Here is a 24,954-nt window from a genome sequence, read left to right on the forward strand (position 1 = left end):
AAAAAAAAAAAAAAAAGAGGAACAAAAAAAAAATTACAATTTCTTAATGGTTCATTAAATTTCAGGGTGTTAATTTTCGAAACCATGAATTTCAGAAGCGTACGTTTTGCAATTGGGAAACAATTGATAACTGCGTTTTTTTTTTTTTCTTTTGATTATTTGATTGTGAAAAAAAATTGAGTCAACAGATATATACAACGCAACGGGAGTATGAAATGGAGGTTTAGCTTCACTGACGGAGAAAGCTTACTGAAGTTTTTTGTCGTCCCCGTGGGTCCATCAGGTTGGGTGAAGTGGCAACGTACATATGTAGGTATGTATACACGTATGTATATACCCATGCGTGCGCGAATATGCCCATTTACGCGTAAATATACATGTTCTACATATATGTACCCGTGTGGGTGGAGGTTATTCGCAACTTTGTTAATCCTCCTAATTACGGTGAAAAAGCGAGTTAAAACAGTTGCAACTCATACTCTTCAGAAAAAAAAAAATTTACGTAACTACTGTACTAATTAGACTTAAAAGGTTTTAGCAATGTAGAACCATGTAAATGCAGAGAGTTAAGCAGTTTTGTAGAATTATTTGTAACGTGTGTAAGAACAAGAATTTCTAGTCGTTCATACCCGTGTGTGTGCGTTTTTTTTTCTTTTTTACGCCGTGTAGAATGAACATCTATCGCCAGGTTAATTTGCCACGGATGCGCAAATATGTGTACGTATTTGTGTACGCGGCGTTTAGCACCCTTCCGTGACATTTTTCCACTTACGTGTAAATTCCAAATCGCGTAGAAGGAACAAATTTCGGTTTTGCGCAATATAGGAAATTAGCTTTCTCCATTTGGAAATGTTTACCGAGTGGTGTTTTTCTTGTTTTTCCTTACTTCGCCTTATTTTTCTTTGGCGTTATATTATTCTATTTCTTTTTTTTTTCCTCACCTCCCCACAAGAGTCCACTGCTTTTGCAAATGTGTGCACATGGGTGTGTCCACCATTTTCGACAACTCAAGCGCGCGTCGATAGAAATACTTGAAACTTTGGAAGAAAGGGAAAGGCAAAGCAAAGTGAAACAAAGAAAAAGGGCGAAATTAATTCTGTCTATGTTCCACCTCCACAATTAATTGTAGAATTGCCCTTTTAACAAAAAAAAAAAAAAGAAATACCTTTTTATAACACTTAATTCTTGCAACAACAAATAAGTTGAAAAAATCACCTAACCATTCAGCTAAAAGTAAGAATATTGTGGATCACATTAACCCTTGCACACAGTTAAATAGCTATTTTTTTTTTTTTTTTCCTTACAATTTGAAACACTCTTGAGAAATTTTGGTTAGTCAAAAAAAGAAAAAAAAGGAAAGTTCCACCCGTTTGGTAAGAACTGACTTTTGTTGTAATGCGTAATTAAGCTTCGCGCAACCACCGGGTGCTATAAAAATACCAGCACACCTCGGAGTGCATACATATGTCTCCACATGCGTACTCGTAAAGGCACAAAGGAAAACATTAACGTGATGAAAAATAGCGACTTGTGAAGCATTTTAACCTATCGAATTAGTGAAACCGCACAATGAGCGGGGTGAAAGGGCGAAAAGAGGAAAAAGCCAAAATGGGAAGAGTAAGTGCTGTTAAAAAAGGAGTGATATAAAACAAATGCAACAAGGGGGTCATGAAAAAAAAGTATGCAAACATACATATATATTCACATGCGTACGTATTAACGTAACAACGCTGGTTGAACTCCTAAAAAGCAGAGCTATTGTTGCGTGTTTGTGCTCCCCTTTTTGCAAATGTAAACGTAGTGCAAGCTGTCATCCACAGGGGGGGCTGCGGCGATTGAGAAAAAAAGGGTGTAAACGAAATGGGAGAAATGGTAAGTGAACCAAATCCGGACAAGGAAAAAAAAAGAGGAAGAAATTAGCTACATGCCATCTTTAAAAACTCGTTTAAGTAGCACAAACTTACCTACTATTCCTAACATAGGCCGTTTAACTGTTTTCACTGCGACGTTCCACTTGTAGTCCGGCTTCTGCAAATATCCTAGTCGATAAGTCGGTTGCGCATGCGATATGACAACAAAGACGCCTTCGGGCCTAAATGAAATTCGTTTTTACCCGTTTGGGGTAATTTTATGGAGAAAATTTTGAACTCGGAAAATGCGAAATGTGAAAAGGGCAAACGAGAAATCGTGGGAATGAAGAAGAACTGTCGTTATGAACGAAAACGCCGCAAAGAATGCTTAATTACTTTAACACGCGCGATACTTCGGACAACATTTCCTCAGCGTTTTTTAAGGAATCTTCCGAGCAAACCACAGAGTCTAGACATGCCTTATCCACGATTAGATCAAATTCTGCATTTTTAAATCCCTTCATGTCGCACACGTTCATTAGTATGTCTGCAGGGGGTTGTAAGGGGAGGAGGCGGACATATATTTGGCACAACTGCTTCGTCCGAGTAAGCCTGCATAGGAATGCATAACTCTATTTTCGCGTGTGTACAGCTAAATACGTATTCGAATTTTCTTCCCTCTTTTTGGAGCAAATCGCTTATATGGAATGGAGCACCAACTACAGCGCCACATTGGCACATTTTTTTACATTTTAAATTCGGCTTGTCCTTGTAGATTTCTTTCATCTTATTTATGCACACAGTGGATGCATCAATGTTCGTTATATCCGTGTAGCCATTGTCTAGCATTTCTTCGCTGAATCCTTCAGTAGGCAGAAAATAGAGGCATATGTGTGTATGAGTTAGCGCGCGTATGCATATGTGGATGGGAAATGCCTATAGGATGGACATTTGTGCCTGTCGGGGTTCACACAAAATCAAAGGCAAATGGTGTGTGTACATGTTCGTTTATTCCTACTTGATGTCCCACAACCGACATTCAAGATCTTTGCGTCATTTTGTAGGTTAAGCTCTGAGAAAATATGCTTTACACTACACCATTTTTGATGCCAGTCAAATTGCTCTTCTTCACTTTAGACGGAAACAAAAACAGGGGGAAACATAAAAGGCAATCGATTTAATCGAAATAGAGCGAATTGATGAGATCGGTTCATGCAAGTGGTGAATTTATTCCTGTGTTACTTTGTGTATCGCTCGTCCCAGTAAGATATATTGCCGTACTACATTGGGACAGAAAAAAAAAGCAACATTTTAGCAGTTTATAATGCAAATATAGGACGAGTTGAATAATATATTTTTTTTTTCACTAATGGCAACTTGAAACTTGTGTATGGCATACGCGACATGCTTGTTACGCATTTTTTTAATAGCAATTTTGGTTGCAATTTTAGTTTTAGTTTTTTTTCGTTGTTTAATGTACCACTGCCATGGTGAAGGAAAAGTCGGCGTCGTATTATCTAAATACATGAACGGAAACTGTTAATCAGCACGTTCGGGTGTCCGCGAATTAGGAGTCTGTTTTCTACTAAATGGGAAGAAAAGAGAGTTGGTGCTTTGAAGCACGCACACACATGTTTCGTTTTAGAGGGACAGCTCATTGGATGAATTTGTTTTTGCTACATTGTGTTGCCATTAGGATGTACTCCCCTTAAGCACTACATGTTTGTTTGCCCTTTAAGCATACCTGTTTTTTTTTTTTTTTTTTTTGGCCCTCAAATTAGGGGTGTCACTTTGAATTGGGGAAATGTGCCCAATCTTGATAAAAGAGGGGAATATACATATGTGTAACAGGAATGTTTACGTAGTGTTTTTTTTTTTTTTTTTTTTTGTACACATGTTTTAGGCAAAATTTATACAGATTTGTTTGCGGGCTTTGCGTGGCTTTTAGGCATGTGCACGCAGCACGCCCGAGTAGCACGCATAAATACATAATGCACCCTTGCGGCGCGCAGTGGCAGGAATAAATTTCATCATTTCTATTTCCTGATATTGCGGAGGCCTTCCTGTAAGTAGCTCTTCCTCAAAAGCATAAATCACATTTTTGCCTTTTGTTTCGCAATTAACAATACCGTGTGTTTTACGAAGTGAACTCTGATGCCTACACAAGACAATTTTTTTTTTTTGCATACTTTATGCAGATGTGTCTGCATATTTAATAGGCCCATTTTTTTTACTCATTTTTACCGTTTGAAAAATTTAGTTATTTCGCGGGTATTTCCTTTTATAATAACTTTTCATTATCGCATAGTAAGTTCAGAATTTTATTCTGCATTTTATCGATTTTGTTTAAGCGCTCCTCTATCTGCTCGTGGGGGGAGTAAAAATGTTTTGCTTTATGAACGGGACGAAAACAAAAGAAAAAAAAAATCAACCTCTGTTTATGAGCTCAACAGGTTGTCTTAATGAGATTTTTTTTTTATTTGCCCCCTAGTTTAGCACATGCTTTGTTATTTTGCTCCGTTTTTTTCTAAATTCGTGACGTAACGCGCACTGGGGGTATAGGAAGAGCTAGGAGACATGATCGACTATGCTCGCTACTTTAACGATCAAAGTGAAACACTCGCGATGAGAAAACTTCCGTAACGCGTTACACATTAGTGTGGAAAGGACAAGGCGCTACATTTTATGTATACATGTAGAACCATTATATGGATCATTACTTCTTTGAAGAAAATTTTCATTTTTTCGTTTTTCTCATTTGTATCTGGTCGTTTCTGTTTATTCATTTTGTTGACAAAGGAAAGGTTTGTTACTCTGGCACAAAATGGGTTACCAAAAAGGAAGAAAAGGAACGCTTAAAAAAAAAAAGGGGTGTCCATATTTTTTAGGTTGCTGTTCTTGATATTTCAAGTGTGACGGTTATGTTGAGAGATACATATGCATACAGGGTTGCGCTATGGGGAATGTTACTACACAGCTATAGAGCATACATGAAAGTTCGCTCACCCTTTTGCTTTTTTTTTTTTTCCTTCGCTTTGGCACAGTAGTAAGATAGAAAAATTCAGGGCGGTATTCGAAAGAGATAGGAGCTTTCTTTTTTTGTGTGTATAAAAATGGGAAGTTTATTTTAACATCAATTTCATTGCCATTGGCGCATTGTACTTGTTCCTCTTTTTTTATCCTTTCGTGTCTGTAAGCTGGATGAATGTTTGGAGATGCTTTCGATAAAGCGTACGTTTTTGAAGTTTGTTGGGAGCATTTGGTGTCGGTTGTCGTTTGCTTTGCTTTTTCGTTTTTTGAGCCTTATGTATTTTTTCGGCTCTTTATCTTTTCAGATTTTTATCTTTTCAGTTTGTTATCCTTTCAGTTTTTTATCTTTTCAGCTTTTTTGCGTTTTTCATATATCTGTATTTTTCACGTTTCGCACTTCTTTTTGTTCTTGCCTTTTTTTTCTGTTTTCTTTCTTTTTTGCGCTCTTTTGAATCGCTTCGAATTCGCTCAGATTTAATTTTTTTTTTCTGTTCAAGACTATCTTTTTTTTTTCTATGAGCAAAATTTCTTGCTTCTTCTTCACTTATTTATTTTATTTTTTAAAAATAGTGACATACTTCTACTTTTTGTTCAATTTTTGTTTTTTTCAAACTATTCGCTTTAGCATCGCCACAGTGGTTTCAGCTTTTCCAATCTGTACACGTTTTTTTGACACGTATTTGAAAAAAGGGTTATGTTTAAGATGAAAGTACAAGGGGGCCAAACGAATCCAAATTGAAAGAAAAGCCAAGTGAAGAGAGAAAAGAAAACGAGCAAAGAAGGCGGAGTACGACGTAGCATATATAAATAGCACCAGTAGGTAAGAAAAGTAGCCTACGAATGGGTGGGTGTATATATGTAGCACCAACGGGTGAAAAAATTAGGGCACGAATAGGTAGAAGAAAAATTGCTAAAAGGAAGTAGCGAAAAAGGACGAAAAGGAAATTAACCCATAGCGCCTGGTGGAAGGCAAAAATTGACTATCAAACGTGTTGATGTGTAGTTTTACTTATTTAGTCTTTTTTTTTTTCTTTTTTGTTTTTAAATGAGTTTTTCAAGGTTCTTGGTTATTTACACAGAAGAAAAAAAAAAAAAGCCAACCCCAGTTTGTCACTCCATCGTGTGTCTTTTAAAATAATTTTTTATTTTTTCTTTTTTTTTTTCTTCTTCCATTTTTTAGCTTTAATTTTTTCTTTTTCCTCCTCCTACATTTCTGTGGCCTCGCTTTATTTTGCATTCCCCTGTGTGTTACATGTTTGAAAAGTCCTATTTCGAGCACACCTACGTTTTTACACCTCAGAAATGTTGTGACATTTGTGTGTATAAGTACATTTCGCGCATGTGTATGTAGATAAGTGCTCCTTTTTCGTGCATGGGTTGTGGGGAAGGTGGTCGGAGTCCAGATTGGGGCATTTTCGCGTCCATATCCTGAGCTCGCAGATGAGGGTGTATTTTGTTTTTTTTTTGTATGCGAGATTGTAAAGAAAGTGCAGATATTAAGGTAACAGGTGTATACACACATGCGCGCGAGCATTTGCCCATGTCCAATTCCTTCCCTCGCACATGTCTACTTAGGCGCACACACGCATACTTACGCCTTCGCCAAACTTCCACGTAGATCGGCCTGTAGTAGTAGCAATACAGACAGCTTTCGTTACACGTAACCATTTTCCTCACTCCAAAAATTAAATGATTCCAATATTACCATTTCTATATTTGGGAGACAGGGATGACATAGATCATGTTGAAAATCTTAAAGAGAAGAATGTACAGGCACTGGTAATATGTTGCACTTATATCGAGTACCCTGAAGATAAAGTCCCAAATGGATTTGCGAAATTACGAGTTAATTTGGAAGACATAGGAATGGAACAAATATCTTCCTATTTTGAGGAATCCAATAATTTTATTCATTCGTATGTTAAGAAGGAGCAGGGAGTTCTCATCTCATGCTGGTACTTTCTTTTTTTTATTTTATTTTTTTTTTTATCCTTTCTGATGGAGGTGTACCTGTGTGTTGATCCATATATAATATTCATTTTGGTGTACCCTCGCCATGTCACTCATTTGAGTATGCCCCTTTTACGTATCAATCAATGTGTGAATAGTCACTCGCGCCACTCCCTTTTTACAGCCAAGGGATCAGCAGATCGTCCACGATGTCTATAGCCTATCTGATGGGAAAGCAGGTATTTTTTTTTGTGAAAACAAATTTGCATTGTTTTTCTCTGGCCTTTCTACGATCCTTAACTGTATATTCACAAAGTTCTGAACGTTCAGACAGTTCCACACTGGCACTGTGTCTACCACAAGGTTTTCATTTTTTTTCTTCTCCCTTTTGTGCCTGTGCCTATGCCTGTTGTTTTTGCCGTGCAGAATTTTTGCCTCCTTGAAGCATTCAACTTTATAATGGAGAAGAAGACCATCTGCCCGAACATTGGATTTATTGAGCAGCTGTGTGACTATGAAAAAGTTTTAAAGAACAAAATTACCTTTTCCTCCAAGAAGTACATAAACTGGTTTACCTCCGAGATGTATGACAACAACGTAATGACGGATTTCTGTCTGGATTGCAAAAAGAACACTACGTAGATTTTCGTTTCGCCAGCGATCGTTTTGAGTAGTGCCTAATCGTGGACTACTTTACTTACAGTGGAAGAGAGGCGTAATTTTTTTTCCCCTGTTCGAGCGAACGGAGGGTTGTCAGAGCGCATATTTTGGGGGGGGAACACACGCGTCCACATATATGCACGCGTGCTCGGATATAAACACTCACACGTGTCTAGTGATCTATCAGCTCGTTCAAGTGAAGGTAAAGGTCAGGTGAGGAGAGGACCCCCGTTTTTGATTCAATTTAATAGATCCCCCTTTTTTTTCTAAAGGAACAGCGAGCGTATTCGTCTTTCCTCTTTGATTTCTTCTCTGGGAGGGCGTACAATTGTACGTATATATATATAGTCATGCATAGGAAGACTCAGCAGAACATTGCGTTTCCCCCTTCTCCACCCCCATTTTTTTTTCTCAAATATATACTTTACCCTAATTCGAATATATACATGTGCAGTTATTAAAAATTAAGAAATGATGATCATTTTTTTCTGTTTATCATTCCCATTTTGTATCCTTTAAAGTGTTATTTCGTGGTACATAAGACTTTTGAGGAAATTTAAAAATTGACCATTCTGTTTTTATTAAAGTAAACATGAACGGAGAATTGCATAGATTTTTTTCATCTCCCATTATATATCTTTTTTTTCTGTTTTGCATTTTATGTTTTTTCGTTATGTGTAGTAGCCCCTTTAGTATAGTTCAGAAAATAATTGGAGGTGTGTCTACACCTGTTGAATGTGAGTTTGTCTTTTCATTTCGAAGTGTTTGTAACTGCGTACTGACTTGATTTCACTCCTGCTTTTCCTTGGCCTTCTCAAAAATGGATGCATAGCGGAAAACGCGTGTGTCTGCTTGTTCGTGCAAATATGTGTATGCATGTATATACACTTTGCCGCGGCTCGGTACCTCTAATGGCTTTTTTTCTCACCCCTTTTTTTCCTACCTTCTCTAAATAGCCAAAATAGGGCGTAAAAAATAGCTATCTGAAAAAAAAAAAATGCAAAATGGCTAGCCAGTAAAGAACTTAGCTGAGCATTTTTTTTAGCCATTTTTTATGTAGTTCGAAGTCACCTCGTCCGGGTGTGCGAAGCGACATAGTGGAGGAACAATTAAGTCACGTGCAATTAAGCGCAGCATGGGAAATGTCGATTTTGAGGGGGAGCTAATTCTCAGTACTGGCGATTTATTTCCACAGAAGGGGTAGACGATCGTAAGCACAGCGGAATGTTGTTTATTATTCGAAAAAAATGAAAAAATAAAATGACAAGGAAAACGAAAGCAAACGATAAATTAAGTAAATGTCGAAATAGCGTGCGTGTAGGGAATAGTCGAGTATATGCCAGATGAAGTAAAAAATACCTGTATGGAAAAAAAAGAAAGGAAAACTTGCTCTCTTTCCCACTCTGCATGCGTAGACGTTCCCCACAATTCGCAAAACGATGAAAGGGCGCTACGCATTAGTAGGTATAAAGGAAAAAATGTGCGATGAGCCAGAAGTAGAGCCCATTCCTTTTAAGGGAATTTCTTCTCATGACACGTTTTGGCTACTCCCATTTTGTTAACAGATGGGTTACGCCCATTTCGCGTGTTACTCCTTTTTTTTCCCCTTTTTTCCCTCCTTTTTTATAACCTCCAACCGTTTGTTCCCTCCCCCCAACAGATGCGCCGCACAAACGAAGATGGCTGATGTTGTTTTTTTTTTCCTATTGTTGCATGGTAGACAACATGATATGTTTCACATTCGCGCCAATAAGCACCGTAACGTACAAATTATACGGAATCTCGAATAATATATTTCCGCAGGTTTACCTGGTTATATATTCTATATTTTCAATCCCGCTGTCCTTCTTGTTAAGTGAATGTTCGTTACGAAGCAACGTGGTGTGCAGTTCGCTACTGCAATTCATGGGTTGTTTGTTAAGGTACATATATTGGGAGAACTTAACGGTTGTTATGTTTGGTCAATTTCTATCATCAATTGGTCAAATAATTTTTGTGAATGCTCCTCCGGAAGTTTCCCTGGTATGGTTTCCAGAGAAGGAACGAATCATATCTACCAGTATATCTATAATTTCGAATGTGTTAGGCACAGCAATAATTTATTTGTATGTCCCCTTGGTGGTAATAAATGAGAAAGACATACAAGTGCTACTGAGTCAGATTTGTTTGGCTAGCTTTATCGGCTGTGTGATGGTAACATTGTGCTTTGAAAATAACCCTCCTCCCAGGATTGCTAGTTCTGTGCTATCCAACGCAGAATCATCATTCGACATGGAATTTCATCCAAATTTTAGCATGCTTGAAGAAGATCAAAATTTTGATACGTGCTACTTATGTATGGACAGTCCAGCAGAAGGGACAAGCGAAAATAAAATCACCAAATATTTGAAAGAGTTCAGACCATTTTTAGTGTACCTGAAGGAAGAAATTGAAAATATATTAACAAAGGAGGAAATTATAAAAATTTTAATCATATTTTGTTACTCAGAATGTTTAATTAGTAGTTTTTCGGCAGATATGTCTATCGTTTTGAGAGAAAAAATGATAAGCAAAAATTACTTCTCCTTAGCTGGGTCCTTATTTATATGTAACACGATACTAGGAAGTGCACTAGTCTGTTTGAATGCTAATAGTGCCCATTTTAAGCTCCTAATCCTTATGTGCATATGCATGATTATGTCCGTTTGCGTATTACTATATCTGACTGGACATCCCATTTTGATCATTCTTACTTTAAGTTTAATCGGCTTTTGGTCTGGTCCCTTACAGCCAATATGTGTTGAAATGGCGTCCATAAGAATTTATCCCATCAGTTCCAATTTGTGTACTTCTCTTCTTCAAGTAATTTCCTTTTCCGTTAGCGCAATTTTTATATCATTTTTTTCGTACATATCTACCTATGTCACTACTCCTCTAGTGGTCTTTTTCCTATCCGTCCTCATGCTGCTAATCGGTCTGAAGTTAAAACCGATTAGTGCTAAGGATAGTAAGAGGAGGGAACGCGTCACGACGAATAATATTTCCTTCTCATATAGAAGTGGCCTCATAAATAGGAACATTTTAATCCGGACGAATAAGTTTTCCGACTTAACTGTGGACTTATTTGATGACCTGTTCCATGAGCGGGAGCGCGATGATCCCTTGTTTGGGGCATCCCCTTGGGATGCTGTCCTGGAAAGGGGAAGCAGCAGCGATTCGGAGAACATAGTCCAGGAGAGACCTGTGGAGTCAGAAAATATCCCCACCTGTGTAATGCGCGTAATGAAGGAACATTCAGGAGGAGAAGACCACCACAAAATCGAACTGAACAAGGAACTCAATTTGGATAACCTAAAAAAGGATCTTTTCTTTTATAACCAAAAAGTCGAATCGCCGAAGGGGGGGTCTAAATCTTTTTCCAGAAATTACTGCGATCAGTGTAGTGCCCATTTTGACGAAGAGAAAATGCACTTTCCAAAGTACAACACGTGCTAGCCATTTTACTAAGAAGGAATTCTGTCCCTTTCGTAATTCTTTTCCGGCTGGGGCCCCTGCCTGGGCACGGGGAAACCGACGCTTTGTTCGCAAGTTCAGGGGTCTATTATTTTTCTGTGCTCATCTTCGGGCAATAGCTTATTTTTCAAAAAGTGCAAATGTAACGCGGTTAAAATGCTTACTTGTTTTAACATTTGAAAATTTTAAATTTATTACTATCAATATTATTATATTTTTTTATGCTTTTTTTTTATTTTTACTTTTTCTCTTTCTGGACCCGATAGGGCACACAGTGCAGCCCCCTTCCACCATTTTAAACATTTGGAATGTCTTCCAAATATGCGTGAACGTTTTGTCAATTTTTCTTTCGCAGAAGTGAACACTTCGCTTGTATACCTAGAGAATAAAGGGTTACCCTTTTTTGTTTAGTCCGCTTGCTGGAAAGGACGAGAAGTAAAAAAAAAAAGGTGAGGTGACGCGGTACGCGATGTGCATGACTCTTCCTGTTTTGGTTTCATTTACGTCCACTCGCTAGTGGAATCCTTTTTATGTTTTAAGCAAGACTATAATGTCATGATGTTGTATGATGCGCCACTAAGATGTTCAATTTCATTCTTCGCTTCTTTTTTTTTTTTTTTCTCGCTATACCGTTTAGATGTGTTACGAAATTGTGCACACATAGAACAGACGTAATACGCGACAAACGGAGTTTATACCTTTTTGCGCCCTTTTCGCGTAGCATCATAAGAAGTTTGCACTTGCTGCTCGAAAGAAAAAGAGTCGAAAGGGCTTCTTCACGGAATTAGCCTTTCCCATTTGGTCATTCGCATGGAGCAGATGCAGGGGAGGGAAAGCAAATAGTGCACTTATGGATAATCGATAAAGAAAAGCCATCTGACTAATCCTCCTCTTAAGCTATCACAGTGTGTAAAGAGATTCTACCCCCAATAGCGGGTCTATATATATGTGCGCGTGTGTACTACGGACACTTCACAAAATATGAACATGTTTGGAGCGCCCCCTTCCATGCGGTTTGGCCCAAGTCGTCCCTCCCCAATTTCTACATTAAAAAAAAAAAGCAATTCACTTATGCGCGGAAGTAATTTCTCATTTTTTTCTTCCCAACTGGTTTAGCTCTAAAATTGGCGTGTTTTCGCGGGCGAAGAAAATCTAAAAGGCCTACCCTGTGCTGAGGTTGCACCGGGAATGTGTCATGTGCCTATTCATACATAGCTATGTATATATATGCATACACATGCGCTTCCACGTACAAATATTTGTGGCTGTCTCTAGACAAGAAGCACTCCCGTGAACTGCGGAGGTAAAGGTGATTCCCCTGTCAGGAATAGACTTACGTCCGCGAGGGGGGAAGGTATAACGGTTTATTTCTTTTTATTACCCCTTTTTTTTTTTTTTCTGACGAAAAGGTAAAAGTTCTATTTCTAAAATTGTCTAGTCATTTCGTAAAAAAAAAAAAAAAAAAGGAAGTCTTACATTCTTAATATGCTACTCCAAGGAGATATGACCAATTTGTGAGGCATTTATTTTTTCCCTTTTTTTTCCTATCATGTGCATATGTATAGTTATTTGCATGTAAATGTGCATATCTCTTTGGTGACTGGACAACGAAACCGGCTCACCTACCAAAGTCAACTGTAAACATGCGTAAATTTAATTTGATAAGTACAAAAGAGGTGTCCGAAATTGTGAGTTGGTACACCCATGTCTGTGCTGGGACCATGCAGGGCTACCGCGCAACGGAGGAAGATGTAAGGCTTGTTTCCCTGGGGACAGACAGTGCCCTCGACTTCTTACCATTTTAGAAGAGTGTTGTACTGCTGCGGTGGACGAGGCCACAGTGCTACGTCGTTGTGTCGTCTCATTTATGATTTTTTTTTTTTTTGCGTCGCTGTGCAAAAGAACAGAATAAAATGGGAGCACTCACCCAAATAAACATTTCTTGTGCACATTTTTTTTGCTTCGTAAAGATCGAGATTATAATTTATTTAACGTTTTCCCATTTTTCGATGAAAACACCCTTCGTTTTGTCGTGGCGAAGGGGCACTAAGAGTTCCGCCGCGCATACACACAGGGGTACGTATGGCCTCATGCCCCCGCACTCACCGCCGCAACATTCCTTCCTCCCTCCGCTCCCAGGCAACGGTCATCTTGGCGTCTCTCAAGAATTTCCCCTTCTGCAGGTAGGATGAAGCACCCCTGGAAATGGCTAATAAAATAGGCATTTCCCCCCCAGGAAGTGTGTTAAACTCGATGCGTCATTTTTTGTTTCGCGCGAGTGGTGCCCGAGCCTCACCTCGGTACATCTGCACACCGGCACATCTGCGCATTTCCCCGTTTCACCTTTATTCTCGCTAATTTAAGGCTGTGCACAATATTCGATGGGTAAACAACGCGACGAAGGATAAGAGAGACAATCTAGCTCTTTCCAAAAATGAGACGTCAACCGCGGAAAGCACATGCTGAGAGAGTGCTCCTATTTATATCCCTCCTCACATTACTGGGGTGAGAAGCAAATGCAATTTTTCGACTTCTCACAATTCAGCCATATAGGAAAAGAGACAGCCTTATACTGCGCTCGAAATATAGCGGATTTTATAGGTACGTTTGCAGGAAGGGAATTTTTTTTTAAATTATTTTTGGCTATAGAATATTTTCCCATGTTTCGCATTTTGGCCAATTCCAATTTGAAAACGCTTGCAACTGCGTAGAACGATTATTTTTTTTTTTTCTTCTTTCCCATCAGGAAAGTGCGAAACGTTGGACGCCCGTAGCATAACAGATGCCTGCATCCAGATGGACAACGAAATTTTAAGTGAGTAAAAAAATTTTATCCACTCCAAAATTGGGGTGAACAAAGAGGTGTACTCTACACACGAGCACAAATCTCTGTTTGCGTTTTTCTTCGATCGAAAGAACCCCACTTTTGTCATGACTATGCACAAGGCACGGTGTTGTCTATTTGTTTATGTTTACCCACACGCATGATTGCGCATAAGCTCTGTATCCCATCCGAACGGGGAATAAATCCGATTTAATTGGCCTTTTCAAAATGATGCGCATTTTTACTCACCCCATTTCTTAGACAGCAATTTTGCCAATAGTGGATCCACAGGTAAGAAAGATTAAAGGACCTTTTTTTTTTTTCTTTCAAAATAGGGGAACATACAAAAATCTCCCTCTATATGAGCCTCCTTGAAATGTGCCACATGAAGGATTAGCACAAAATTGAAATTCTTCGTGATCTGTATGTAGATATGCCTCCCTCCCCTCTTTCAGCCATCATTGCCATCATTGAAAAGGTTATGAACCAGGATGTTTTCAAGCTTTACATTTGCAACTTAGGTAGTCCCCCGAAAATTTTTAGCTTACAAAATGTGCTTTCTCTTTTACATTTTTCGTTTTTACGTCAAATAGTAGATGTGTCGTTGGGCGATGACCCTCCATACACTCCTTCTCTTTTTATGCCATTTCGCTAACGTTAAAATGTTCATTACTAGTTAGCAACTATCAATTATTAGCTATTAATTATTCCCTATTAATGCTTACCCCCCCCTTGTGATTACACCATTGAAGGTGACTCTCGGGCAATGCTAATCAAGAAGGATGGTTCGTTCATCTCCCTGAGCGAAGATCACAAACCATACAACAAAAAGGAAAAGGAGAGAATCGACAAAATTGGAGGCTTCGTGGAAAATGGAAGGATACTTGGCTACATTGGTGTGTCCAGATCGTTTGGGGATAAAGTAAGCAGCAGTTTCTGAATATGTCACCCCATTTGATAAATGCAGAAATATGGAATAGTAGCAATCGTTTCTTGGGTAGACTTTTTTTTTTTTTTTTTAATTTAAAAAAAAAAGAGAGAGAAACACGCGCATCTACACTCCTAGCAAAAATAAGGAGAATCTCCCTTTTTTTTTATGAATCCAACTTCCCTTTTGTAGAACTACAAAGGAAGGAGCAGCGTTCCGTATAACCCCCACGAGACGATGATCACATGCATACCAGACATAAAAATTTTTTATGCAAATTGCGACGACATCTTAGTGTTGGGGTGTGATGGTATATTCGAAATGCTTTCATGGAGTGAGGTCGCCAAATTCAGCTACGAGTGTGTCAATAGCTACTCACTAAGCGATGCAGTGATTAACATTCTAGATTATGCGTTGTTGTCTGGCTCCAGGGACAACATTACGATTCAAGTAGTTAAATTTTTTAACGAGCAAGTGAAAAGTTTCCATTTTCGAGAAAAATTGGTACCCAGCATTTATATACATAATGAAAAGGTAACCAAGTATGAATTCTATGGAAGGTTCCTAAATAAGTATCACATAAATGATAGGAATATTATCAACAACTTGATGGAATACTGCACCGAAATAAAAGAAAAGGGCTGTTCCATTGGCCCATTTTTAAAAAGAATGCGAGAAAATAAAAACACACATATTATATTAAATAGGAGGAATAAGAAAAACATCAAATATTTGACGTTGCCAATTCTGCAAGAGGATCTCAAAACCAACAACTCCTTTAATGCCATGGATCAAAACGACTTCAACAATATGAGGGAGTTTTTTAGAGAATACGACAAAAAGATAAATATGGTGAATTGTTCACATGGGATGAATGAAAAGACGCGGTGAATTAGGGGAAGATTACAAAAAATTTTTGTTAGGTATTCTCAAATGGGTTTCTACCTATGGGTCTACACTCCACATGGGGGAACGAAATTGTGGAGATGAGACATGCACACTACTGTATGTAGGCCAAAATGTGCTCTAAAAAAAGAGAGGAATATAGATGTTTGATCATTTTTTGAGCAAATATTCGTTTTTAAAGGTGTTATCAAAGAAAGCGTCCATTGCTGCAGTATTTTTATTCTTTCAAGCGTGTAGAGGAACGAATGCGTGAAGGCAAACTTTCGTCACTTCTAACTTTTGAGAGGAACATCTGAACATCCACGTGCACATACATACGTACTACTCCTTTCCCAGCATGCCGCGATTTTTTTTAATTGGGAAAAGTTATTAACCATATGTAGTGACACATCCCTAAGGCAACGGTACTATTGTGTAGAAAGTGGACACTATCGTATCCTCGCGATATTTATGTGTGACGGCCCGACCCCAAATGTTTCATTTGAAAAAATTTGAAGATCTTCCAAAAAGAGGAAAAAAAAAGAGAGCTCCCTTTTTTTTAATTTGTTTCCCTTTTATGTCCCGCTGAAATGGGGGCAATCGGGGGACGAAATGGCCCCTTTTTATTTTATCCCTTTTTGTTTTACCTCTCCCTATTTTTTTTTATATTGTTCTTCTTGTTGCTTCTTACATTTTACATGTGCCTAACAATCCTGTCTAAGTTCTCTTCTTTCTTCGAACGTGTGATTATTACCAAACAGGTAGCCATACGTAATGGTCGATTTTGAGAATGTTGCAAAGTTGAGTATCTAGCCAAAAAAGAGAAAAAAAAAATGGCTATGTATATATTTACGTATACAAACCCTTCGCTAGCCAAATTAGCAAGTCACGATTGTAATTTATATAAGCTTTAGCGACAACACTCAGTTAACCATATTTGTGTTGCGTGTGTGCGCTGCGCGAAGAGTCTAACCAAGTTGTCTTCCCCATTTGGCAGTTTTGTAAAGTTCGCGCGAACGGTGCGTTGTTCTTGCGCTTCACGTGCGTATGTACATATTTGTGTACAAAAGTGTGCACACTTTTTATGCCCTTTTCGCCTGAAAATTTTGCATGAACATTTTACATGAACATTTTTTTTTTTTTTTTGCAAAAGATGGCTAGTTCCTTCCCGCGGTGATGTCGTAAATTAATAAGACCAAAATTATATTTTCTTCTTTTTCACATTAAGTATTTCATTTTATTTATTTTATTTTTTTCCTTTTTCTTCTGCATACAAATGTATTATTATAAAACAATTTCGATTTAAATTTTATAAAATTTGTTCATTTCTCCAATTTGCTTCTGTTCAGTTTAAAACCTTTTACAAATTGGAAATACTTTGCTTCAAGACATAACTACCTTGTTAAAATTTCCCCTCTTCGTTTCCACACACGCGCGTTGATTTTGCACAAGTGCGCATACTTACCTCGGAATATACACGTTTAAGAAATCATTTTTCCCCAATAAGTCTTCCACCATGCAATCCTTCCAGTTCGTTCCCCAAGTAGATAACAAAGTAAACGTTGTTTCAATGCAGCCCTTTCAGATGTATGTCCCCAACCCTAATATGATGGTTCCTCAAGCATGTCCAGAAAACATACAGCAGTATCACCACCAGCCGATCTTTTTCGAGCCCCTTCCCCCAATATATGTGAAAAACCAGTTGCTGCCATCTCCTATTCTGGTGCAAATGCCCACAACGGTGGTTGTTCAGAATGAATCTCAACCGGCAATGGTTCTTAGTCAGCCACCCTCAAACATCGTAGTCAAGAATAATCCGCCGACATCCGTTTTCGTGAAGCAGTCCAATCCTAATGTAGTGGTGAAGAATGAAGCGCCGCCAAATTATGTGCAGAGTGTCGAGGCGTGTCAAGAGGGAGTGGTGACAGATATGAGCCGCCCCACGATGACCACCTTCAACAAAAATATTTTATAAAAACCGCAAGGCGTGGAGAAATGTACATACGTGGATATGATGCGGGTAAGCATGTTTCTACTGCACGTGTGTGGGGGGAGGAGTGACGCTACAGGATTAACCCACGCTGGTGCCAAGTAGGGCTAATTCAAATGAGCGCGGGAGGAGTGTCCAGCGTGGGGTACTCTACCAGATATGATGTCTCCATCTGACACAATGAATAAGCATATAAAGAAGTTACCACGTGAGCGTGCACGGGTGTGCAGGTGGGGGTATGAGCTTATATAGACATACAATCACACGTGCAGCAGACCCGCATGCGTATATTTTCCCCCCTCCGCCGAGCTCACAAATCGCCTATTTGATGATGAAAACGGCACTGCGAACACTTTCATATTAGCTTAAAGATCCAAGTTCAGCATAAGTGAATAAATGAGCCCGCTACAGGAAAGGGTTAAAAACGTTTATGTGTCCATTTTTTCTTCATGGCTTGGCCACGATGTAGACATATTTCGCTACCCCTTGATGACATACCTTTTTGTGCAGTTGTAAAAACATAATTTTGCATAAATGTAACTTTGTATGTACAGTTTTTCATTTTTTTTTTCTTTTTTTTAATGGAAAACTGACAATTTTGTTATATTAAAAGGGTAATTGTATAAAAGATGACCAAAAATGTACATGCGCTTTGTAGACGGTACGAAACCAAGCTTTTCCAATATGTTGCGTCCTATATGTGCAGGGATATACTCCACAAGGGTTTCAATTAAAAAGTAAAACTATTTCTTTTTAAGAGAAAGTTGTGTGTCATGAAAACAATTTTAAAAGTACTTTTTTTTATTTTTTTTTAATATGAACCACAAAAGTGGGAGAAACGATAAAAGGATCGAACAAATAGGACAACTAAAATGTTTATAAAGAGAAGAAAAAAAAAAAAAAAAAAAAAAAAAAATTCCTCACTGTGTACATCCAAATGAGTTAAGTTCTCACTACAAATGTGACAAAAAAAGATTGGCGCATATTTCTTCCCCGTATTGATCTGCTATGAAATAATTTTTTCGCTTTCCCTGTATATGCCCCTCTTTTAGGCATTGTTCCGCGTGCGTGTTGAAGAGGCTATCTGTTCAGATATTCGACTAAGCCGTTAGAGCCACCAGGTTCGATTATGTGTGCTGAAGGGAACGGGGCATGCAGATGTGTAGGCGCATATGAAGTGCATTTATATGTGCCCGCATTTCTGCAGCATAAATTTGCAGCCGTGGCATGTGTAAATCATTTTTGTGTCCCTCCGGTTTGTGGTTTCACTGTGCTGGTATAATTGTGGAGGTTAACACATATTAGCTTCCTTTTTTTTTGGCCGATCCCCAATTCTGAACTTTTAACATTTTGAAGCTGTGTTCTTCATGTAGTCCTCCCTTTTATTCGGATATAGGGTCATATTATAAGGGCAATAGCTGCCATCATTGTTGAGAGGGACCCTGGTAAAATACATGTTGTTCATAGGCTGAGATTTATTTTGATTCGTTATGTACTGATTAGAGTAAATATAGGGAGGGTCGATAATCTCGTTCATTTCGGGGGTAGTAACTCCAGGGAGGGGTTCATTTGTCCCTTGAGGAATTGCCGTATTAAGGTTGGTCATAGAGGTGAGTTCTTTCATTTGATGGTTGAGGCTTAGTGCATAATTGGAATTATCCGAAAATTCGTTCCCTGACTTTTGCATGATGATGTTTGGGTTTTGTTGTCTAACTATGATAGGCTGTGGTTCATCATTTTTAAGGATGATATTTTGTGGGGGCAGATCTAGCGTAATTGGTGGGTTCGGCTGTGTGTGAATTATGACGGTGGGTGGTTGCCTCACAATGATAGGTTGTATGCTGTTCTGCTGCACCATGACGTAGTACACGAGATGGTCCATTTTGCGGGGTAGAGCTCAAGGATTGGCAGAAGCGGCTGAGATGCCTGAGGAGGCTAATACTGGATATCTCGCAGAGAGACGCGCCAATTAGCAGCACAAGTGGAGGACCCGGAGTGGAAATACAATTTGGGAAGAAACTGGAACAGGCAATATTTATGGAGGAACACACTACCTCACAAATGCAAATGGGATGAATTTTTTTTTTTTTCTTTTTTTGGTAAATCCCCTTCAAGTATGAAAAACTCTTCGATAAAGTTAAACGAGTGGGGAAAAAAGCGCACAACACATGTTGGGTGGGGTTTTACTTATTTTGAGAATACGTGTAGACGGGGTGAAAAAGTTTGGAAGTCACAGTCGTGGTTTCATTTGTCCGCTCATCGTTACTCAATTATGCGTTCCGCCTGAGCTACTCTTTTTTTTTCGTCGAAGCGGACTCCCCTCTTTGTTTATAGCCTCCCACGGAGTTGAGTCCGGAGAAGTGCTTTTTCCGATTTGCTTCCACCTCGTGTATGTACAACGCGGGATGGAGGGACTTCAACCCTAGGGAACTTTTCACCGCTCTTTAGGGCGATGATGTTCGGCACTGTTTCTACTTACCTGGGTTGGAAAATATAAACGGTGAATATCTTCGTTTTTCCGCCTAGCATATTGTCATGCGGTGATAGGTCCACTGGAGGCGCGCTGTTCATGCGTCTAACATTTGCTCCTACCCGTGTGGGTCCCTTTTTAAACACGTGGAGGAAGGAAGTTGGGCTTTGACGGCAACTGGAATTTTATCCCCCACTATGTACATCCCCCATTGGTCTCTTATGGAAGAATATAATTTGTCATTAATTTGACTTTTTTCTTGAATAGATTTTTTGCAGTTGTAATGTATGCAGTATGGCAAAATAGATAAATTTTCGTTTCCAAAAATGGGGGAGGAAATAACAGGGCAGGGTAAAGGGATTATGCATCGAATCATGTAAAGGGTGTGTGCGTCGATTCATGTAAAGGGAGTGCGCATCGATCCATGTAAAGGGAGTGTGCATCGATTATTTGCTTCCTCAGCAACTTAACAATGTGTATCTGCGTCGTTAAAACAGTTTAATCGCCATGCCCATCGCGCTAAAACGCACTGACGGGGAAGAGATTCACTCCCATATGGTGTGGAAGTCGCCATCGCGGTCTACCCTCTTGTAGGTATGTGAACCGAAGTAGTCCCTCTGGGCCTGCACCAAATTGAATGGCAGATTTTTAGAGGTCACCATTTGGAAGTAAGCCAAACTAGCGGAAAACGCAGGAATGGGAATGGACGACTTGGTAGCTACCTGAACAACTTTCCTCAAGGAAGGAAGTTTATTTTTCATTTCTTGAGCAAAATCTTCATCCAGAAATAACAAGTCTAAGTTCTCATTCTTTTTATAAGCATTGGTAATTCGATCTAGGAAAACAGCTCTAATGATACAGCCTCCTCTCCAGATCCTTGAAATTTCTCCAAGGTTTAAATTCCATTTCATTTCTCCTGATACTTTCTTTAGTAAAAATAATCCTTGTGTGTAAGATATGATTTTGCAACAATAGAGAGCATTTAACAGATCGTCCTCAAAATGGATCAAATCTTCCCCCTCTACTTTGCACACTTTCATTTCGTTACAAAAATGGTTATCTGCTTTGATTCTCAACTGTTTGTATGCACTTATATTTCTTGCATCCAAAGCTGCAGACATTGTTGGGCATGGAATTCCCCTCTCGATAGCTTCTAACATGGTCCACTTTCCGGTTCCTTTCGCCCCAGCAATGTCTAATATCATATCTACCAGGTGGTTATCTGTTAAATCGTCTTTCTTGCCCAAAATTTTGTAGGTTATTTCGATCAGGTAAGAATTTAAAATTCCTTCATTCCATTTTTTAAAAACGTCAGACAACTTCTCATTGCTATAATTGAGAATATGCTTCATTAGTAGGTAGCTCTCTGATATTAACTGCATGTCTCCATATTCGATCCCGTTATGTACCATCTTCACATAGTTGCCTGATGACCTGGGTCCTATGTAGGTAACACAAGGTGATGTGCCTACCTTAGCTGAGCATTTTTCTAAAATGTCCTTAATGTTGTCATAGGCATATTTAGATCCTCCTGGCATGAATGAGCATCCGTGTCGTGCCCCTGCTTCTCCTCCACTGACTCCCATGGCTAGATACTCTACTTTGTGTTCCTCACAAATTGAGATTCTCCTTTCTGTGTTCAGATACCATTCATTTCCTCCGTCAATAATAATATCTCCTTGTTCAAAATGTTTTAAAATATTTTTGATTGTTTCGTCTACGGCTGGTCCGGCTTTTATCAGTAGGATAATTTTCCTGGGCTTCTTTAAGTTGTTTATTAACTCTTCCAACTTTTTATATCCGTAAATGGGTAGGTTACTTTCCTTTGCCTTCTTCATCGTGTCCTCCGTCTTCTCGTACGTCCTATTGTACACTCCTATGGTAAATCCGTTGCTCGCTATGTTGAGGCTAAGGTTCTGTCCCATCACCGCCAGACCGATTAGTCCTATGTCGCACGTGCCCGTCATTTTGTTCAAGCAGCGATGGCGGTGCGGTAGATACGTAAGTGGTGGAGGGAGAGATACACACGGCGGTAGATGCTGAGAAAGGGTGGGATATGCGGGTACACGCAAAAATATACAGTTTACACTTTATACGATATGCACTCTTGGAGCTTGGGAGAACTTCCTCTCATAAGGGAGGCACAAGGAGTGATGCCCTTTTTTTTTTTTAGCGCCCACTAGGAATAGACTTGCTAACAGCGCTAGGGGGGAGGGACTCCTAAATAAGGGCGTTCCCGTGTGTAGAGAAGTTCGTCGTTTTATATCCCCTTCGGTGGGGCAGGAAAAAAGCTGCCCTTTCTCTTGCCCTCTTCGCGGAAAGCTTATGGGGGGATGCGCCTACACGGTCATATAAGTACGCATATATATAGATGCACCTACTTTTTCTCTTTTTTTGTGCTTGCCGTTAGGATCGTTTGCTTTACTCTCTGCTGCCTCGGATTGGATAACTCTCCATGCGTGATGACGCTGACATAAAATTTTGCCTCTTCTGTTTGTTCACTAAAAGGAATATTTTAAAATTTTGAAGTTTTTTTTTTTTTATTTTTTATTTTTGCATTTGTTTTTTTATAGCATGCGAGAGAATTCCTGTGAGAAAGTTTTTCACTGACGAGCGGATCGACAATGGGTACACGTATTCTCTGTAGCACGGTTATTTTTGCGTTGACTCTCGTTCGGAAGCAGCGTGTAAGTGGCGTCGCCGTGATGCAGCGGCTGCGGTTCCTTCCCAACGCGGGCAATAAGCAACGGCGCGATGAGTAGGCACCACTATTTAAGAGGCCACAAAAGATATTCTTTACGGGAAATTATAATATGAGAGAGTATTTCATAGGAGAGAAAACTTTGGGGTCTATTTAACCATCTAGAAAAGGTGATAAAAATGAACCACGTGACAGGGTGTATATATGACTTTTCCTTTTTTTTTTTTCCTTCCCCTGGGCGGTCGACCGTATGTATGACTGCGCCCATGGAGAAATTCCCTCCTGGGTGCACCTTTTTTTTTTTCGCAACGTTGCAGGGGGAACATAAGTACATGCATTGTATAAGTACATGTTCTCCCATGTAGGAAAGGCCACTGTGCACTTGTAGCACAAGATAAAGTAAGAGATCTCCTGCCTGATTTTCCTGATCGCGCTAATTGCACATCTCCATGTGGAAGGAACAAACAGCAAGGCACTCTCCTGTGACTTCCCGATTGGCGCAGCGGCCATCAACCCTTCCTCCAGATTGCAGGAAAATTTTGTGGCTGTACTTTTTATAGTAACTTATGCGTAAGCAATCACGCACGAATGTATGCACTTAGCACGCCCAAGTGGTTAGGCACCACGAGGGGGAGAAAGCTTCGCATCGCAGTAATTTAAAGAGGAGTGCCGAGTAACACCACAGATAGTTGTATCTCGCGGAAATTGGTCAACCTGTTTGGAAAAAACAAAAAAAGGCATACGGTGAAGGCAAAGGCGAAGCAATATAACCGATTAGATGAATGAGGACAGTGAGCAGCCGATAAATGATAAAGCAACAAAGGGGAAAGACCCTCCTAAGCGTTTCAGTGGATGGTCTTCTCCACCCACTCCATTCACACCGGCTCCGTAAGTACCCAAATAAATTCACTTAATAATGATTAAATTTATCTCTAGTCTACGCAAAGGAGCCTTTTTAAGAAGATACAAGGAGCTGATCCCCCCATGCTATAGCAACACAAGTAGGAGTTCACCTTTGTGCAAAAGGAGTTTAATAAACGAGACGAATCCCCTAAGCAGAAGCTACACAACACTATCGGAAGAAGCTGTGAAGGCTATAACGAATCTAAAAGAAGTGGTAAAAAAACCGGATAAAAAAAAAAAAAACATTACAAGAGAGACTCTTAAAAATTGCCAAGGCCATAAAAGACGTTATAAATTATTTGGAGACAGGGAAGAATTTCACAACATCGATAGGGACAAAAATAATCTCATTATAGAACCTACCGATTCGTTTCGAGCCGTAATTACGACATCGAAAAATAATGTCCATATTCAGGTTGTTAACAAAAGTAAAAATTACAAAACGGTGTTTGGATCCTTTGCAGGAAACGTGGGCTTTACAAAGTCTCTGCAACAAAGTGAAAGGTGCGCCTACAGAATAGGAGAAAATATCGCCAAAAAATGTCGGAGGCTGGGCATATTCAGCATCGACATAAAATTTAGAAGAATCATGAGAGTAGAGACTGTTTTGCAAGCTATGTATGCCAACAATTTAAACATTACACAAATTATTCACGAGCCTAGATTGCCCAAGTGTGGATTAAATGCCTCCAAACCAAGGAAGAGGAGGCGTGTATAGGGGTTAGGTCAGGAGAAAAAAGTATGGGAATTTATCTGCACTAACGCAGAAATGTGCCATAAACAATCGATAACAGTTCCCGTGAACTCTCTTTTAGCAGATGGGCAGTCCTTGCCGAATAACGCCCCGTCTAATTTGCTTACCTGCTCGTGCGAAGTAGACAAGGTACAACCATTTCGCAACAAAGGGGTAACGGTTTGATTCTTTTACGAGGATCAAATGTGTCATTTTTTTTTATCTTTTTTTTTCAACCATTTGGGCTGTCCCGCTGGTTGGATCCCCCCCGCAGTGGACCATATAGATCCGCATAACAAACGCCTACGTGAGCAAATGTCACCTCGCGGAAGCTTTGCCCCTGTGGTGAACTGATTTGAAAAAGAAAAATTCAATTTTTTTACAAACCTGTTTTACCAAATTGCGATTATAGAAATGATTAAAAAAGTTGAAAGGGCACGAAAAAGAAAAAGGGGTAACTTGCTGCAACATGGACATGCATACGCACGTGCATACATGAGTGGGTAGCTCCAAAATGGGCAACTTCAAATATGATACA

The 24,954-nt window shown here is 39.3% G+C and overlaps 8 protein-coding genes across 8 annotated transcripts; 5 read left to right on the forward strand and 3 right to left on the reverse strand.

Annotated features, from left to right (window-relative positions):
• Window positions 1-1,755: 1,755 nt before the first annotated feature.
• On the reverse strand, window positions 1,756-4,636 carry C922_00231 (hypothetical protein; the record flags this gene model as incomplete). Its single annotated transcript, XM_008815848.1, has 9 exons — window positions 1,756-1,826; window positions 1,965-2,092; window positions 2,247-2,397; window positions 2,600-2,713; window positions 2,869-2,981; window positions 3,093-3,130; window positions 3,266-3,332; window positions 4,142-4,212; window positions 4,571-4,636. 9 exons carry the CDS (start codon window positions 4,634-4,636, stop codon window positions 1,756-1,758), a joined length of 819 nt encoding a protein of 272 aa, XP_008814070.1.
• A 1,933-nt stretch (window positions 4,637-6,569) lies between these two features.
• On the forward strand, window positions 6,570-7,472 carry C922_00232 (hypothetical protein; the record flags this gene model as incomplete). The annotated part of the gene is made up of 3 exons (XM_008815849.1): window positions 6,570-6,835; window positions 7,015-7,069; window positions 7,257-7,472. The coding sequence occupies 3 exons, from the start codon at window positions 6,570-6,572 to the stop codon at window positions 7,470-7,472; spliced, it is 537 nt and encodes a 178-aa protein (XP_008814071.1).
• Window positions 7,473-9,215: 1,743 nt separating this feature from the next.
• Window positions 9,216-10,964, forward strand: C922_00233 (hypothetical protein; the record flags this gene model as incomplete). Its single annotated transcript, XM_008815850.1, has 1 exon — window positions 9,216-10,964. The coding sequence occupies one exon, from the start codon at window positions 9,216-9,218 to the stop codon at window positions 10,962-10,964; it is 1,749 nt and encodes a 582-aa protein (XP_008814072.1).
• A 1,739-nt stretch (window positions 10,965-12,703) lies between these two features.
• On the forward strand, window positions 12,704-15,625 carry C922_00234 (protein phosphatase; the record flags this gene model as incomplete). Its single annotated transcript, XM_008815851.1, has 9 exons — window positions 12,704-12,733; window positions 13,122-13,165; window positions 13,347-13,367; window positions 13,528-13,583; window positions 13,729-13,797; window positions 14,068-14,097; window positions 14,262-14,330; window positions 14,559-14,728; window positions 14,927-15,625. 9 exons carry the CDS (start codon window positions 12,704-12,706, stop codon window positions 15,623-15,625), a joined length of 1,188 nt encoding a protein of 395 aa, XP_008814073.1.
• Window positions 15,626-17,135: 1,510 nt separating this feature from the next.
• On the forward strand, window positions 17,136-17,594 carry C922_00235 (hypothetical protein; the record flags this gene model as incomplete). The annotated part of the gene is made up of 1 exon (XM_008815852.1): window positions 17,136-17,594. The coding sequence occupies one exon, from the start codon at window positions 17,136-17,138 to the stop codon at window positions 17,592-17,594; it is 459 nt and encodes a 152-aa protein (XP_008814074.1).
• Window positions 17,595-18,951: 1,357 nt separating this feature from the next.
• On the reverse strand, window positions 18,952-19,491 carry C922_00236 (hypothetical protein; the record flags this gene model as incomplete). Its single annotated transcript, XM_008815853.1, has 1 exon — window positions 18,952-19,491. One exon carries the CDS (start codon window positions 19,489-19,491, stop codon window positions 18,952-18,954), a length of 540 nt encoding a protein of 179 aa, XP_008814075.1.
• Window positions 19,492-20,624: 1,133 nt separating this feature from the next.
• Window positions 20,625-22,046, reverse strand: C922_00237 (6-phosphogluconate dehydrogenase (decarboxylating); the record flags this gene model as incomplete). Its single annotated transcript, XM_008815854.1, has 1 exon — window positions 20,625-22,046. One exon carries the CDS (start codon window positions 22,044-22,046, stop codon window positions 20,625-20,627), a length of 1,422 nt encoding a protein of 473 aa, XP_008814076.1.
• Window positions 22,047-23,696: 1,650 nt separating this feature from the next.
• C922_00238 (hypothetical protein) lies at window positions 23,697-24,401 on the forward strand (the record flags this gene model as incomplete). Its single annotated transcript, XM_008815855.1, has 1 exon — window positions 23,697-24,401. One exon carries the CDS (start codon window positions 23,697-23,699, stop codon window positions 24,399-24,401), a length of 705 nt encoding a protein of 234 aa, XP_008814077.1.
• Between the last annotated feature and the right edge of the window lie 553 nt (window positions 24,402-24,954).

Source organism: Plasmodium inui, assembly GCF_000524495.1.
Source record: "Plasmodium inui San Antonio 1 unplaced genomic scaffold supercont1.1, whole genome shotgun sequence".
NCBI lineage: Eukaryota > Apicomplexa > Aconoidasida > Haemosporida > Plasmodiidae > Plasmodium > Plasmodium inui.